The sequence below is a fragment of the Dipodomys spectabilis genome, unplaced genomic scaffold (genome assembly GCF_019054845.1).
Source record: "Dipodomys spectabilis isolate Male_0828 unplaced genomic scaffold, ASM1905484v1 ptg000098l, whole genome shotgun sequence".
Classification (NCBI taxonomy): domain Eukaryota; kingdom Metazoa; phylum Chordata; class Mammalia; order Rodentia; family Heteromyidae; genus Dipodomys; species Dipodomys spectabilis.
Genome location: NW_024870775.1, coordinates 5933291 through 5950289, shown reverse-complemented (window position 1 = coordinate 5950289; position 16999 = coordinate 5933291). Strand labels below are relative to the sequence as shown.

At 58.1% G+C, this 16999-nt stretch overlaps 1 protein-coding gene across 1 annotated transcript in view; it reads left to right on the top strand.

The window, feature by feature from the left end:
• Positions 1 to 16999, top strand: part of Col26a1 (collagen type XXVI alpha 1 chain) — a 35109-nt gene that overhangs the window by 17082 nt on the left and 1028 nt on the right. The window contains exons 3-11 of the mRNA XM_042686717.1: positions 1397 to 1494; positions 12070 to 12131; positions 13070 to 13235; positions 14471 to 14572; positions 14738 to 14890; positions 15132 to 15215; positions 15754 to 15788; positions 16482 to 16532; positions 16676 to 16760. Coding sequence (XP_042542651.1) covers positions 1397 to 1494; positions 12070 to 12131; positions 13070 to 13235; positions 14471 to 14572; positions 14738 to 14890; positions 15132 to 15215; positions 15754 to 15788; positions 16482 to 16532; positions 16676 to 16760 — 836 coding nt within the window. The remainder of the gene's footprint in view (positions 1 to 1396; positions 1495 to 12069; positions 12132 to 13069; positions 13236 to 14470; positions 14573 to 14737; positions 14891 to 15131; positions 15216 to 15753; positions 15789 to 16481; positions 16533 to 16675; positions 16761 to 16999) is intronic.

Below are 16999 nucleotides of genomic sequence, written 5' to 3'. Positions count from 1 at the left end.
CACACCTCTCCTCACCTTCCTCCCCCCTGCCACATTCCCCCTCCCCCAGTTATTAATCAGGAGATTAATAATCTCGTCCTGCCTCCCTCCCCCAGCCCCCACCCCGTTTCCTGTTGAGTCTCCGGGCCGGCTGGCATCTCCCAGGCTGCTCTTCCTCACGGTGGTCCCCCGTGAGGAAGTGGGGCCCGGGCTGCAGCAGAGGCAGCCAGGGCTGAAGGTCCCCAGGAGGGAAGGGACGGGCGGGGGGGGGGGGAGAAGAGGAGGCTGGTGTGAGCCCCACTCTGACCTCTACTCACCCCCTTGCAGAGTGGGGTGTTCCCCCCCAAAGGACCCGCTCTTCAAATGTCATGTGACCCCAGGACCCACAGTTCTGTGCAGACACCCACCCAGATGCTCACCATGGCTGCAGCTCCTGGGCCAGCTGGACATGTGTGTGTGTGTGTGTGTGTGTGTGTGTGTGTACACACGTGCACATCTACCAGTGCTGAAGCCTGAACTGAGGGCTCGGACTTCGTCCCTTAGCTTTGTCGTTCAAGGCTCCACAAGAAGAGAGCAGCCTTCATTAGATAAGAGATGCCATCTCAGTCCAGCGCCCTGTCGATTGCCTGTAACTCCAGCTACTCGGGAGGTTGAGGTCTGAGGATCCCAGTTCAAAGCCAGCCCTGGTGGGAAAGTCTGTAAGACTCTTTTTATTTTTTTTTGTGGTGCCAGTCCTGGGGACTGAACTCAGAGCCTGGGCATTGTTCCTGAGTGTCTTTGCCTCAAGGCTAACGCTCTACCACTTGAGCCACAGCTAGCTTTTTTTTTTTTTTTGAGATAACAGTCTCTTGAAGGGGCTGGGAAGGTGGCTCAGTGGTAGAGCGCTTGCCTTGCATGCATGAGGCCCTGGGTTCGATTCCTCAGCACCACATAAACAGAAAAAAGCCAGAAGTGGCGCTGTGGCTCAAGTGGTAGAGCGCTAGCCTTGAGCTGAAGAGCTGAGGGATGGTGCCCAGGCCCAGAGTTCAGGCCCCACGACTGAGGGAGAAAAAAAGTCTCACAGGTTTTCCTGTCTGGGCTGGCTTCAAACTGTTGATCCTCAGCTCTTAGCCTCCTGAGTAGTTGGGATTACAGGCGTGAGCCACCATGCCCGTCCTCATGATATTTCTTCCTCAGTGAGTGGGACATGTTCCCACTGTGGGGCAGCCAACACTGGGGGAGTGGTGGGAAGGGAGAGCCAGAGGACTTTTCAGTCCCAGCCCAGAGAGGGCTGGTGATCTGCCTGGGGTTGCACAGCCAGGAAGCAGGGTAGACAGGACAGCCTCTCCCACAGGGGAACGCAGAGTCCTTCTTGCAGAGACCGGCTGGGGACGGGAGGGGCGGGAGTCACAGGCGCTGACCTTGTTCTTGTGTCCAGGACCCTCATCCGACCCACATACAGGACGTCCTACCGCACGGTCACTGCGCTGGAGTGGCGATGCTGCCCCGGGTTTACGGGGGTCAACTGCGAGGAGGGTGAGTGTGCCAGGCGTGGGGTTTGTCTCTGTCCTGCCCAGCTCCTGCCATATTGCTCTGTGACTGGAAATTCCTTTGCCCACCCACCTCTGACTGGAATGCTGGAGGCTGTGGGCAGCCCTGCCCAGGGCCTGGGCGTGGCTTCCAGCTTGCCTGGGGCGGTGAGTGGAGGGATGGAGGAGTAGCCCTGAGCTGGGGCTGCAGTCATCGGTTAGCTGAGCTCTGAGCAAATGCAGATGTGGCCATTCATCTGGAGCCCACGGAACCACCCGGCACCATGAAGGTGGATGTCGGCGGAGGCCACCGGGGCTGGGCCCTGTCCCACCCACGACCAGGGCTGAGGAGCAGGGTGCAGCCATCGGGGCTCCAGCTTTGTTGTTGTTTGGGGCGGTACTGAGGCTTGAACTCATGGCCTGGCCGCTGCCCCTTACTTTTTCCGCTCAAGGCTGGTGCTCTACCCTTTTTTATTTTTATTTATTTTTTTTAGTACTTCATTGGAGAGATAGAGTCTTAGGACTTTCTTGCCAGGCTGGCTTTGAACTGTGATCCCCAGATCTCAGCCTCCTGAGTAGCTAGGACTATGGGCCTGAGTCACCAGTGCCCAGCTTTTAGCTTATTTTATATCGGAGGACATGTATGTTTTACTTACATATATATGTGTGTATATATATATATGCTTCTAAGTCTTTCTCTTTCATTCAATGTCTAGATCACCTTGGAGATTATTTACGTTGATACTTTTCACTTGGGTCACAGTTCCGTCTTCCCTCCTTCCCTCCTCTCTTTCTTCCTCTTTTTTCTCCTCTTCCTTCTTCCTGTCTCTCCCTCACTCTCTCTCAGCTCTGAGGGACATGTAAAAGCAATTCTGTTTTCCCGTGTTCTAGGAAGCCGTGAGATTTCTGGTGTTTGCAAACTAAGCTTGTACGCCTGATTAGGATGGGCCTGTAAATCCCTCGGCCTGGGTTGCTGGGTTTGCTCCTAAAGCGTAGTTGGACTTGTGGTTTCGCAGGTGAGAGCTAGGTGTTAATTTGGAAAGAATTGAGCCTTAACCTGTCTCCTCAAAGGAAGGAAGGAAGGGAGGGAGGGAGGGAGACTTGCAGACTCAATTACTAGGAGAGACCTTTGACTGAGATTATTATTATTATTGTTTTGTTTGTTTCCAGCTGGAAACGGACCCCCTGGGCCCCCACGTGGGCCAGGCCAGGCCCAGGGTGAGGGGGCGTGGCCAGGGCATCCAGGCACAGGCCTGATTGATGTGCAGCCAGCGCCAGGCTGACCTTTCCTCCTCCCAGTCTGTGTCTGGCGGAAGGCATAGGCCCCAGAGACTCCACCTAGGAGGAGGCCGCGCCGCCTGCTGCTCTGCAGAGCATTTAGGAACACGATGGCCATGTTTGTGACTGGGGCCAGCCATGGTAGTCATTAAAGCTGGGGACGGCACATGTTCACATGAGCCAAGGACTGGTTTCTGGACACCACGCTGGATGCTGCATCCCAGAGGTGGCAAAGGAAGCTCAGGGGACCCTGGGCGCATGGGAAGGGAAAGTCACCTCGTGCTATGAAGGCCTGCCTGCCAACTTCCTTCCTTCCTTCCTTCCTTCCTTCCTTCCTTCCTTCCTTCCTTCCTTCCTTCCTTCCTTCCTTCCTCCCTCCCTCCCTCCCTCCCCCTTCCTTTTCTCTCTCTTTTTTTCTCTCTCTTTCCCTCTTTCTTCTTTCTTTTTTTTGCACCAGTCTTGGGGCTTGAACTCAGGGCCTAGGCACTGTCCCTGAGCCTTGTGCTCAAGGCTGGCACTCTACACACTTGAACCACAGCACCATGTCTGGCCTTTTATTGGTTAACTGGAGATAAAGACTCCTATGAAGGCTGGGAATGTGGCTCAGTGGTAGAGTGTTTGCCTAGCATGCATGAAGCCCTGGGTTCAATTCCTCATCACCCCACACAGAAAAAGACAGAAGTAAGTGTTGTAGCTCAAGTGGTCAAGTGCTAGCCTTGAGCAAAAGAAGCTCAGGGACAGTGCCCAGGCCCTGAGTCCAAGCCTCAGGACTGGGGGGAAAATAGACTCCCATGGACTTTGCTGTTTGAGCTGGCTTTGAACTGTGATCTGCTCGGGAGCTCAGCCTCCTGAGTAGCTAGGATTACAGGCTGAGCTACCCTGTCCAGTTTAAGGGACATTCTTTTAGGCGAGAAAATCAGTGCAGTTGAGATTTCTTCTGATGTCGCTACCTCCTTCTGGCATCCGTTCTCTGATGTCTGGTAAGTCAACGCAATTCTGACATCAGGACCCAGAGTTAGGGCAATCGACTCGCTTTTTCCTAGCTGAGATGCCAGCTACCAATGGGACACCCGCTTCTGCCCGGCTGCTCCTGGGATTTCTTGTTTGATATGGTATTTTCTTTTTTTTGTTGTTGTTTTTTTTTTTTTTGCCGGTCATGGGGCCTGAACTCTGGGTCTGGGCACTGTCCCTCAGCTCTTCAGCTCAAGGCTAGTGCTCTACCACTTGAGCCACAGCGCCACTTCCGGCTTTTTCTGTTTATGTGGTGCTGAGGAATCGAACCCAGGGCCTCATGCATGCGAGGCAAGTGCTCTACCACTGAGCCACCTTCCCAGCCTAGAGGAGTTTTCAAGCAAACAAGAGACTATAGAGTCCAGGCTGCCCTTGAACTCCCGACCCATGGAGCCTCCTAGTGCTGGGATCAGAGCAGGTCCTCACCAGCCATTGGATCTGAGTGGGGAAGAGAAGAAGGGGCATTGGGGAGCAGCAGTGTGGAAATCAGTATTTCACTGCCTGCTTTCCAAGGTGGCGCTCAAGGATGGGGGACCGGGAGGGGTCGAGGTGTATCTTCCTTCTGCTGAGCCATGCTCCCCCGCTTCTGTTTTTGGCGGTTCTGGGATTTGAACTCAGGGCCATCTGCTGATGACACCTCCATGCTCTCTTCCTCAGGCTGTTTTTAGTCAGCATCTTGGTTTTGCCTAGGCCTGCCTAGGACTGCTGTTTTCCTTGTACACTTCCCATCCTAGCTGGAGTGGCAGGAACATTGTCACCGCACCCACCTTTGGGTTGGGATGGGGGTCTTGCAACGTTTTCCCTGGGCGGGTTCAAACCCAGATCGTCAGATCGCAGCCTCCTTCTGAGTAGCTGGGATGACAGATGTGAGGCGCAGCACCTGGCTCACAATCCTGCCACAGTGGCGCCCTTTGTCAGCATCCATCTTGGTCTCTCGAGCAAACACAACCCTTCAGCCGGGTTTCAGGAGAGTGGGCAGGTACGTGTGCACCTGCCACGCATAGGGCCAGCGCCCTGGGCCAGGCTCACAGCGCAGGGCTGTGGGCTGGTGGGGGCTTCTGCCATCCCAGGGGCGAAATGAAACTCTTGATTTGTAGAGCTAATGGAAGAAAGTGTTTTAATTTGACTAAGAAGCAATTAAACACCCCGTAAAAACCTGGTGTACGGGCCACAGCGGTGAGACTCTGGCATCGTGCTGTGTTTGCCAGAGCTCCAGGCCTCTGCCCAATGTCAGGTGACCTGCCACAACGGGACTGAAGGAGCAAAAACGAGACACAGAGCCCATCCTGAGCAGTGCCCTCTCCCACTCAGCTCGCTCTCTCTTTTGTTGGTCGTGGGGCTTGAACTCTGGGCTGGGGCGCTGTTCCTGAGCTCTTCAGCTCAAGGCGAGCACGCTACTGCTTGAGCCACAGCGTCACATCCGGTTTCTGGTGGTTAATTGGAGATAAAAGTCTCATGAACTTTCCTGCCTGGGCTGGCTTTGAACTGCGATCCTCAGATCTCAGCCTTCTGAGTTGCTGGGATTACAGGCGTGAGCTCCTGGTGCCCAGTTTCTCTCATCTCTGTTTCTGTCTCCCTGTCTCTGTGTCTGTCTGTCTGTCTCTGTGTCTGTCTGTCTGTCTGTCTCTCTCATATTGGGGGCACACCCATGCCTGCTTCACCAGGAGCCTGGCCAGGAAGAGGCACAGGGCAGCGGCTCTTCGTTGGAAACAGAATGGATTGTTCTAGAATGAATGGTGCTGTGAGCAGATGCCCAGGGCCCGGCTGTGAGGATGGGAAGGAGGAGGGCTAGGGTGGGCTCAGACCTGTGCCTTGAGGCTGGTCCGATGGTCCCCCAGCTCTCCCACTCCTCCACAGATCTGACACCCCCCATTCACCCCCTAGAAGAACCCAGCTGACATGGTACCCACTCCCCCATCTTGTACCCCCGGAGGCTTCAGAGGGGGTGGGGGCCCCAGGTAGCTCTGCGGAGAGGGGTGGGGGCCATGGCGGCAGCTGTGGGACAGGCTGGGGCGTATGTATGGAATTCCTGGGGGGGCACGCAGTTGCTTTAGATTAGCACACACATCCACGTTAGCGCCTAACATCTGTTGTTAATCCTGGCCAGGCCTGCAGCCCTCGCAGCCTGCCCCCCACGGGCCGCCTCAAGGGGTGATCTTTACAACCCACCCCATTTCCTCCCGCCTAGCCACCCAGCCCCGGATGGAGGCCCGGACATTAGTGTGAGCTGTTTGGGGACTGGACTCTGGGTGACTGGTTGTGAGGCCTGCGGGCAGGTCTCCAGGTACCTGGGGACCCCTGGTCAGTAGATGGCACCGAGACCCTGGGCCCAGCTGGGGGGTGGGGGAGGGCAGCGCTGACAGCCCCAGATGCAGGGCGTTTGGGGAGGCCTGGTGGAGGCTGGGGTAGGTGGGGCTGAATTCCAGGGGGGAAAGACTTGGGCAGGGTGAGGGAGGGGGCATGGGAAAGGACACAGATGCTCTCCAATCCAGGGATAGTGTGTATGAGAGGCCTGAGATTTGAACTCTGGGCCTGGGATGCTGTCCCTGAGCTTTTGTGCTCAAGGCTAGCACTCTGCCACTTGAGCCACAGCTCCATTTCCAGCTTTTCTTTTGGCTGGTTCATCAACGATCCGAGTCTCACACGCTTTCCTTCCCAGGCTGGCTTTGAATCCTGATCCTCAAATCTCAGCCTTCTGAGTAGCTAGGACAACAGACATGTGCCACCAGCGCCCGGCAAGACAATGTTTTTAAATACAGGCAGTGAACTGTCAGAACCACCCATGCCTGTAAAATATGGCTATTAAGAAGGTTTGTTCGTTTTTTTTTTTTTTTCTCAGTCAGTCATGGTGCTTGAACTCTGGGCCTGGGCGCTGTCCCTCAGCTCTTCAGCTCAAGGCGAGCGCTCTACCACTTGAGCTACAGCACCACTTCCGGTTTTCTGGTGGTTTATTGGAGATAGGAGTCTCACAGTCTCTCCTGCCCGGGCTGGCTTTGAACCGCGATCCTCAGATCTCAGCCTCCTGATTACAGGATTACAGGCGTGAGCCACCGACACCTGGCTTATTAAGAGTGTTTTAAAAGTCTTTAAAAAAAATATATATATATATATAAAATGATACATGTGTGCTTTTATGAAAAACAAACAGGAGAGGTTCTCTTCTCCCCTGCCTTTTATTTTTGAGGCAGAATCTAGCTGTATCGCCCAGGCTGGCCTCCAACTCATGATCCTTCTGCCTCAGCCACCCTCAGGCTGGTATTACAGGTGTGTGTCACTGTGCATGGCTCAGGCGCCCTCTGTACATGTAGAGAACACATTCAAAACACCTCCCCCTCAGTGGACACCTAAAACCACAGACTGCACCACAGCGACATGTGCTATGTGTTATTTCTATATGCGTGACTGAAAGTTAGCCTGAGACGATTATCTACCCTAACTAATAAGAAAATAGAAGCTGAGTGCTGGGGTGCATGCCTGCCATCCAAGCTACTCGAGAGGCTGAAGTCTGGGGATCCCGGTTCGAAGGTAGCCCTGGCAGAAAAGTCCCTGTGAAACTCTTATCTCCAATTGATCACCAAAAAACCGGAAGTGGCGCTGTAGCTCAAAGTGGTAGAGCATTAGCCTTGACTTTGAAAAACCTCAGGGACAGCACCCAGGCCCTGAGTTCAAGCCCCCAACCAGCACAAAAAAAAAAAAATTCAAAAACAACAAGAAAGAATTTGTAGCACAGTAGGGTCCGTTCCAATTCTCTAGCCTTACTGTTGATGCCAAGCCTCCGTTCATAATGAAAATGGACAGTCCCTTTGAGGTTTGAGCTGGAGTTCTGACCCCCTCCAATGCCTCTTCCTTCTGCCCCAGGCTCTGGTTGTGCACCCCACTCCCCAGAGGTGGCTATTGGGTGCTGTCAGCCTGCCTGTACTCTGCAGGTTTGCCCAGTGGTGGAGGGTATGGATTTAGTCCAGGCTGGGGGGCCTGGATCACCTGACTGGGCTTGTCCCCTGGCTCCCACATGACGGGGCCTCAGCCGCCCTGTCAGTGGCCGGAGCTCTGCAGGCGGTGAGTGTGGCCTTGGCTGAGTTTGGGACATGGTTGTACTGTGCCCAACACACCCGGGGCCCCCCTGCCTGCTGCTTCCAACTTGCTTTCTGCAAAGACACCCCGAGTTACTGCTGGGGTTTCATAAAGTAATTGACCTGAGAGTATTCTGGTCCCGAGAACAGCGATGGGAGGGGGAGGGAGGATTGTGTTGAAGAGGCCCCATGCCGTCTGCCACGAATGTGAAGCCATCAGGTCCCCCCCAAACAAGCCCTGAGCCCCGCATCATCACCGGCACGCAGCACTGCGATGTCACCCACCCCATGCAGCCCCAACGCTGGCCCCAGCCATGCCCACCGCTTCCCAACCTTCCAGGGCACCTTGACTCAATTTCCCCTGCTCCCCAAAACAAGCTCTTTAAATTGTCAGGGTGTCTCTGGGGGTGGAGCTCAGTGGACGCGAAAATACACGCGGGAGTGTGGGAGGCTGGGGACTCTGAGGGTTCCAAAGCTGTCAGTCCCGGCCTTCAAAAGTCTCACACAAAGGCTGGGCACCTGTGGCTCAGGCCTGTAATCCTAGCTACTCAGGAGGCTGAGATCTGAGAGTCATGGTTCAAAGCCAGCCTGAGCAAGAAAGTCTGTGAGACTCATCTCAATGAAACACCAGAAAACAGGAAGTGGTGCAGGGCTCAAGTGGTAGAGCGCTCTCCTTGAGCTGAAGAGCTAAGGGACAGCACCCAGGCCCAGAGTTCAAGCCCCACAACTGACAAAAAGCCCAGGAGCGGCACCCAGGCCCTGAGTACAAGCCCTAGGACTGGCACACATTGTGTGCACACACACACACACACACACACACACACACACAAATGCCATATTCAAAAGAAAAAAATAAAAAAAGCCAGGCACCAGTGGCTCATGTCTCTATTCCTAGCTACTCAGGAGGCTGAGATCTGAGGATCACCATTCAAAGCCAGCCTGGGCAGGAAAGTCCTTGAGACCCCACTCAAAAAATTGGAAGTGGGGGCTGGGAAGGTGGCTCAGTGGTAGAGCGCTTGCCTTGCATGCATGAGGCCCTGGGTTCGATTCCTCAGCACCACATACGCAGAAAAAGCTGGAAGTGGAGCTGTGGCTCAAGCGGTCCAGTGCTAGCTTTGAGCAAAAGGAGTTCAGGGACAGTGCCCAGGCCCTGAGTTCAAGCCCCAGGCATTGGGGGACGGGGGAAGAGAAACAGAGACAGACAGACATGCAGAGAGACAGACAGACAGACATATGCAGAGAGACAGACAGAGATGAGACAGAGATCGAATCAAGACAGAGACAGTGAACGACAGATAGATGCAGAAAGCGAGCGAGCGTGGGGGGCAGGAGGTGTGGGGCCCCGCCCTTGCCTGGCCTTGGGGTGGACGCAGGTCCCGGTGGTCCCAACTATATCTTCCGTGTCCTGGCTTCCTCCTGAGCCCCCGTGGCTGTGGGAGCCCAGGTTTGGAGTGGAGCAGGGCCGTCAGGACTCATGGGGAGTAGATGGAGGTTGCCAGTGCTCCCCACTTCCCCCCTTATTTTGAAATGCACAGCGCACTGGGGAGCAGCTGGGTTTATTTTCAGGTATGTGAGGCCTCACGCCTCTGCGGCTCCCACCCACCCTGAGAAACTTCTAGAATCTTCTTCCTTTCCCTTTTGTCCTTTGGTTCACTCTCCCACCGTCCCTTGCCCCTCCCCTCTTCCTCCACCTGCCAATGCAGGACCCCTCTTCCCTCCTCGGTGTAGCCCTCCCTCCCCCACCCTCCCCCCGGCACCCTGCTGCACCCTGCTTCTTTATTCTGCTGCACTGCGTAGTTTACTGTATGGTGACATCTGTGATCATTTCCCACTGGGATGCAGATTCTTCCGGAACTTCATCCTAGCCGGTCCCTGTTGAGGCTTGATCCCTGTTCAGGTGCTTCGTGAGTGAAGGCAGGGCCTGTGCCTGGGACCCAGGGCAGGATTCTCATTGGCTCAGCTAGATCATGTGAGCATGAGGTGGGGGCTGGGCTGGCCTCAGTGCGGGGGGGGGGGGGGGGGGGGGGATGGGATGGAATCTAGCTCATCCCCCCCACCTCACATTTGGGGAAACCGAGGCAGGAGAAGTCTTGCGGCCCAGCCTGGGTCACACAGCTGCACAGCAGGGAGAGGCCTTGACCCAGCTCCTGGTCACTCTGCCCTCTCCAGAGGAGGAGGAGGTCTGTGTCGGAGCGGTGGCTCAAGTGGTAGAGCACTAGCCTTGAGCACAAAAGCTCAGGGACATGCCAGGCACCAGTTGCTCACACCTCTAATCTTAGCTACTCAGGAGGCTGAGACTGAGGATCACAGTTCAAAGCCAGCCTGAACAGGAAAGTCCTTGAGACTCTTATCTCCAATGAACCACCAGAAAACAGGAAGTGGCTCTGTGGCTCAAGTGGTAGAGTGCTCGCCCTGAGCTGAAGAGCTGAGGGACAGCGCCCAGAGTTCAAGACTTAGGACAAGCACATTTTTTTTTAAAAAATTAAAAACAAAAGAAAACTTAGAGAAACTTCTAGATCCAGCAGAAGATCCCTGCCCCCCACCCCCAGCTTTGTTTCCATGCCCTCACAGGGCCTGTTGGAAATGGAGGGGACTTTCTTATAGGCCAAACACCTTCTCCTCCAGATGGGGAAACTGAGGCTCAAAAGCCCAGAGATGGGGCTGGGAAGGTGGCTCAGTGGTAGAGCACTTGCCTTGCATGCCTGAGGCCCTGGGTTCGATTCCTCAGCACCACATAAGCAAAAAGAAAAAAAGCCAGAAGTGGTGCTGTGGCTCAAGTGGTAGAGCGCTAGCCTTGAGCTGAAGAGCTGAGGGACAGCGCCCAGGCCCAGAGTTCAGGCCCACAACCAGACCCAAAAAAAAAAAAAAAGAAGAAGAAAAAGCCCAGAGATGGACAGGGAGGCCCCGGCCCACAGTGCCATAGGCAGGAGAGGCCCTTCCCCCCCCCCCACCTCACCACCAGTCAGGTTAATTTAGGGCCCCTCACCAGGCCCGGGTCCCTGAGTGTGGACAGCCCGGACAGGCTCGCTCAGGGCACCGAGGGGAAGTATTTGGCGAGTCAGCCCAATTGTCTGCTGCCAGGGCTCTGAGTCCCCCCTGCTGCTTCTAGAAGCTGGCCTCTGTGGCTCCGGTGGGGCATCTCCTGGAACCCCAACCCTTGCAGCCGCGCCGGACCCCAGCTGCAGGGCAGGAGCCTGGCAATGCCCGTGCTGGGAGCCATGTAGAGCGAACCACAGGAATCCAAGATCGGGGGGGGGGGGGGAATACAGAAACAAACCCCTCCCAGCTGCCCCCCTGGGGGGAGGCAGTGGCTCCAGCTTGAGGGGGTACAGAGGGGAGCCCCCCCAAAACCATGAGTAAGTTACAGGGTCGTACAGACGCAGGGAGGGGGGTGTGTGTGGACCAGGCCAGGATCCATGGGCCCAACCTGGGAGGTGGTGGAGGAGCAGCATCTGGGGTCCCAGGGTACTGAGACAAATCCCTTAAGCCAACAAGCCGGAGGGGTCCCTTGGGTAACACTGCAACTTGGGGTTCTGAGGGGGCATGCAAAGGCTCCCCAGCCTCACTTAGATGGTTTCAGATGTTGCTGGAATTTGGCAGGATGGCACTGGGCAGGTGCGTGGTCACGCACTGAGATTCCTAGGCTGACATTCTCCCCCACCCCTCGCATGTTGCCCAGCCCCCCCCAGCCTGTGCCCCCCCCAGTCCAAAATTCACTCCTCGCTGTACCTGGGAACCACTGAGGATTCTCCTGGTGGCCAGCAGGCTGCCCAGTATTGTTTCTAGTCTGTTGCTGTTTTGGGGTTCAGTGGTACTGGAGATCGGAGCCCAGGCTCCTTGCTTGCTGGGCAGGCCCTCCACCATCTGAGCCACGCACCCCAGGCCTTTTGCTTCTTTGTGATATAGGGTCTCATGCTTTTGCCTCTGTCTCTTTTTTTTGGGGGGGGGGCCCAAACTCTGGGCCTGGGCGCTGTCCCTCAGCTCTTCAGCTCAAGGCTAGCGCTCTACCACCTGAGCCACAGCACCACTTCCAGCTTTTTTCTGCTTATGTGGTGCTGAGGAATCGAACCCAGGGCCTCATGCATACAAGGCAAGTGCTCTACCACTGAGCCACCTTCCCGGCCCTGAATAGGAGTTTTCCTCATACCTGGTCAGGCAGAGCCTTGTCCAGTGGCCATCCCTATTCCTAGGCTGTCCTCACCTTGGTTTTCCTTCTCTTGCAGAATGTATGAACTGCACCCGGCTCAGTGACATGAGCGAGCGTCTGACCACACTGGAGGCCAAGGTCAGCTCTGGGGGCGGGGTGGGGCACATGAACTCTGTGGAGCCCAGTGGGTCAGAGTGGCCTCGACTTCTGAGGCTTTGGGCCACCTTCTCAAGCTCAGTGGGGTTCCTGAGACAGAGAGACTCAAAGAGCAAGAAACATGGTTGCCAGGCGCCGGTGCTCACGCCTGTAATCCCAGCTATTCAGGAGGCTGAGATCTGAGGATTGCAGTTCAAAGCCAGCCTGCACAGGAAAGTCTGTGAGATTCTCAACTCCAATTAACCACCAGAGAACCAGAAGTGGCGCTGTGCCTGAAGTGGTAGAGCGCTCGCTTTGAGTGAAAAGGCTCTCAGTAGGCGCTCTGGGTGCGGGTAGGGGTGGTGGAGCACGGGGCGGCGTGCCAGGGGGGGTGTGGGCACAGCTGTGGCTCCTGTACCAACTGCCTGGCCTGGCCAGGCCGGGGGTGGGGGCCCCCAGCTTTCATCCAGACGTCGGGGGCGGGGGGGGGAGCAAGCCCAGGGAACTTAGGGGCCAGAGGGGCTGAAGGGAGGCTCTGGGCCGCGGGATCCCCTCCCTTCCTCCACGGGCTCCCTGAAGAAAGCTGGAAAGGGAGGGGGGCCAGGGACCCCAGCTTTGTCTTTATCTCTTCTGAGTTGGGAGGATGAATCCTGGGAGGCCAGGGCCCCACTTTTCTGTTTTACCAATCGTGTCACCCTCTTCCCACCCCAGCTGTCCCCCCCCACCACGGTCAGATCCCCAGACAGAGCAGGGGACACACTGCCAACATCAGGGAGCTGCTAGGACCGCCTGAGGTGGTCTGTCCGTGATGGGTGGCATCCAATGGCTCGAGTTGGGGGTCCCGGGGAGAGTGCAGGGTGACGGGGCGAGGATGGGGGGCTCGCGGGGCCGCATCCCCCTGTGCAGCCGCCAGCCAGGCCCGACGCTCCATCCTCCCCCAGGTGCTCCTGCTGGAGACCCCCGTGCAGCCCTCCAGCCCCGACAACCACCTGCCGGCCCCCCGCAGCAGCCCGCCACCCTGGAATGAGGACCTCCTCCCGGACGCCATCCCCCTCGCCCACCCCGGGCCCTGGAGGAGAAGACCCACCGGCCCCGAGGGTGAGTGGGGCCCCGGGATGGAGGGGCCAGCCACAGGGCCTGGGCTGCACGCGCACATGCGCACATGTATGCGCGCGCACGCACACACACACACACACACACACACACACACGAGGCCCTCCAGAGATAGAAACCTATGGGGTATTTGGAAACCGAGCTAACACAAAAAAGAAGAAGCTGGGAAGGTGGCTCAGTGGTAGAGCGCTTGCCTTGCATGCCTGAGGCCCTGGGTTCGATTCCTCAGCACCACATAAGCAGAAAAAGCCAGAAGTGGCGCTGTGGCTCAAGTGGTAGAGCACTAGCCTTGAGCTGCAGAGCTGAGGGACAGCACCCAGGCCCAGAGTTCAGATCCCACAACCAACCAAAAATAAAAAGAAGAAGAAAAACCTAGGGAATTTCACAGAAAAGCAGGAGTGTCCCATTTTTCTTCATTAAAAAACAACAAAACAACAAGAAAACACAAAACTTCAGCCAGACCTCTGGTGGCTCACGCCTGCAATCCCAGCTGCTCAGGCAGCTGAGGTCTGAGGACTGAGGTTCGAAGCCAGCCCAGGCAGAAAAGTCCATGAGACTCATCTCCAATGAACCACCAGAAACCGAAGTTGGCGCTGTGGCTCAAAGTAGTAGAGCAGTAGCCTTGAGCACAAGAGCTCAGGGACAGCGCGGGGGCCCTGAGTTCAAGCCCCACAACCCACCAAAAAAGAAATTGTGGTTATGAAGGCGACGCATCCAGCATCTCAATTATGTCAAAGATGAAAACACTAGGCCTGTATGCGGGGCAGATAGGGGTGACAGTGTAGGTCATCGGTGACAGTTGGCAGAGGCCAGTGCACACAGCAGAGCTTGGGCCACAGCCCAAGCCCCACCCCTCAGAGCCTGGAGGGGGGCCCTGAGGACCCTGGCCTTGACACTTTGCCAGGGAGGCGCAGTTCCAGGCATGGACACCAGGTGGCGCACCCCTCTCAGGCGGGAATTTGAGGGGTAGGGGCTCCCCCAGCCAAGTCCTTGTGGCTCAGGGTGACCCCTGGCTGGGCAGGAAGCGTCCCAGACCCCCTGGCCTGGCAGATGTCCCAAAACTTGGAGGCCTTGGGGTCGCAATTGAGGGGAGGGGGGCCCTGGCTCTGCAGCCTTGAGCGGGAGACCTGGATTTTCTGAGCCTCAGTTTCCCACATGTGAAATGCACTTTGGAGCAGAGGTGGGGGGGGGCGCTGGGGAGCCTGGCTTCCAGTCAGATCAGTTCTCAGGTGACCTCTTCCTCTTTCCAGGGCCCCCCGGGCCTGCAGGACCCCCAGGCTCCAAAGGTGATCGGGGCCAGGCAGGAGAGAAGGGCCCCGCGGGGCCTCCTGGTAAGCACGCCACCCCAGCGCCTCCCGGGAAGAGCTCTGCCTCCCCTCCCTGCAGCCCAGCCCGCACAGTCTGCACGGCCTCTGATCGGCCTAAGAGCAGGCCCTCAGTTTCCCCTCCTGTGCTGTGCCTGGCCCCCACCTCGGAGATGCCTCTCCTCATTTCAGGGCTCCTAGGACCCCCGGGGCCCCGAGGGCTTCCAGGAGAGATGGGGCGCCCCGGCCCCCCAGGACCTCCCGGCCCAGCAGGCAGCCCTGGAGTTCTGCCCAGCAGCCCGCAAGGAGCCCTCTACTCCCTGCAGCCCCCCCCAGACAAAGACAGTGAGTGGCCCCGGCTCCCTGTGGGGGACCCGCCCCCCTCGTCCCCCACCATGGACAGACCCCCCCCCCCCGTGGGCAGCGGGGACCACCTCTGAGTGCTGAGACCTGAGCCCGGATCACACCTCCCTCCCAGTCCCAGTTTCCCCATCTGGCAAGGTGGCCGTGGGAGGGGGTGGGGCGGCCCCTGAGCCGGCGCCGGTGGGGGCGGGGCCCCAGAGGCCTCACGCCCTGCTGCCCACAGACGGGGACGCGCAGCTGGTGCCTGCCCTGGTGGACACGGTGCTGGCGGGCATCCCAGGGCCCCGTGGGCCCCCCGGGCCCCCAGGTGAGTGGACTGGAGCTGTGGGACAGGGTGTGTGCACCTGTAATCTCAGCAACTCGGGACAGAGATCAGGAGGATTGCAGTTCCAGTCAGCCTGGGGAGGGGGGGGTGGACAACAACTTAGTGAGACCCCATCTCAATCCATAAGCCTGGTACAGCAGTGTGTGCTGTCATCCCAGCCATCTGGGAGACATACATGACTATTGCAGGTAACCAAGCCTGGAGGGGAGGCTCCTGGCTTCCAGGAAGGCGGCGGCTAGACTGGCTCCCGGCCCAGTCTTTGGGGGTGGGGGAGGTCTGAGACCCAGGTGGGCTCCACGTGGACGAGGCTGTGGTGGAAGCTAGTGGTGTGTGTGGTGGGCCGGGAGAGTGGGGGGGCAGAGCTTTCCTCATTCCCCAGATTTCAGTCACCAAAGCATGCCTCCTCCGGGAACTCAGACCCAGGGTGGGTGCTGGGTGCGAGGTGGGGAGGACCTTCTTGGCCTGGAGGGGCGGACAATGGGCTGTGCTGGCCCACGTGACCGCCGCTGACTGCCCTTAGGTCCACCGGGCCCCCCAGGAGCACCTGGACCACAGGTGAGGACCTGGTGTGGGGTGGGCAGGGATGGGGGCACTGGACTGGGGTGGGCACGTGGGAGGGGGTGGGGCAGGGAGGCGCGCCCCCCTCCCTGCCCCGGGGCCATCCAATCAGATAGAGGGACCAGCAGGTGCAAAGGGTCTGAGGCAGCGCACAGCTGGCCGGAAGCTGGGAAGGGAGGGGGAGAGGCGAGGTGGGCTGGGCTTCACTTGGGGACCCCAGTGTGGGTTTCTGTCACAGGGAGGGGGGCAGACTGAGTGGGTTTGGGGGGCAATCCCATAATGCTCTTGTATCCACCCCTCCTGGCTGGCTGGTGTGGGTGGAAGGAGGGGGGCTGGAAACAAAGACCACGCAGAGGCTCCCCACCCCCACACATGGAGAGGCCGGGGTCGGGGTTCGGGGCTCCTATCTCTGCGTCCAGGAGGGCAGGCAGCCCCCCTTTGTGCCCCAACAAAGTGGGGGTGATTTCTGCCAAGCACCTGCAACGCGCTGGAAGACAGCGCCGAGCTGGGGCCCAGAGAGGGTCGGTTGCGAGCCACAGCAGCCCAGCAGAGCAGTGGCAAAGCCGGGATGTGAACTCGGGCCGCAGGAGCGCTCTGAGGACTTCCGGGGCGGCTCCGGCCTGAGCCGTGCAGTCAGGGCTGGGGACCCCCCCATCCTGCGCGTGCTTACATGCACTCCCTCGCCTTTAGGGGGAGCCCAGCGCCAAGGCGGATGAGGGGGACAAGGGCGGCGCTGCAGAGGTAATGGCTCCCGGCCTTCCTGGCTTCCTGCGCCTGGGGCTGCTGGGGCTGGGGGGGTACAGGCGTGGGGGGCTGCTGGAGCTGGGGGGCCGCAGAGGTGGGGGGCGCAGGCCCAGCGCCCACCCGGCCCCTCCCCTTCCCAGGGCGAGGGCGTGCAGCAGCTCCGGGAGGCTCTGAAGATCCTGGCGGAGCGGGTGCTCATCCTGGAGCACATGATCGGCGTCCACGGTGAGACCCGCCGGCCCCTCCCCACCCCTGCCTCAGTCTCCCCACCACACCCATCTGACCTGCCCCCCCACACACACACATGCGAGGACCCTGGGAGACAGGAATGCATGGGTGATGAGATGAATGAATGATTGCATGGATGGATGGAGGAATGAATGATTGCATGGATGAATGAATGATGGATGGATGGATGGGGAGGCGGTCTGGTCTCCTCCCTGAGCAGGAGCTTGGCACACCGT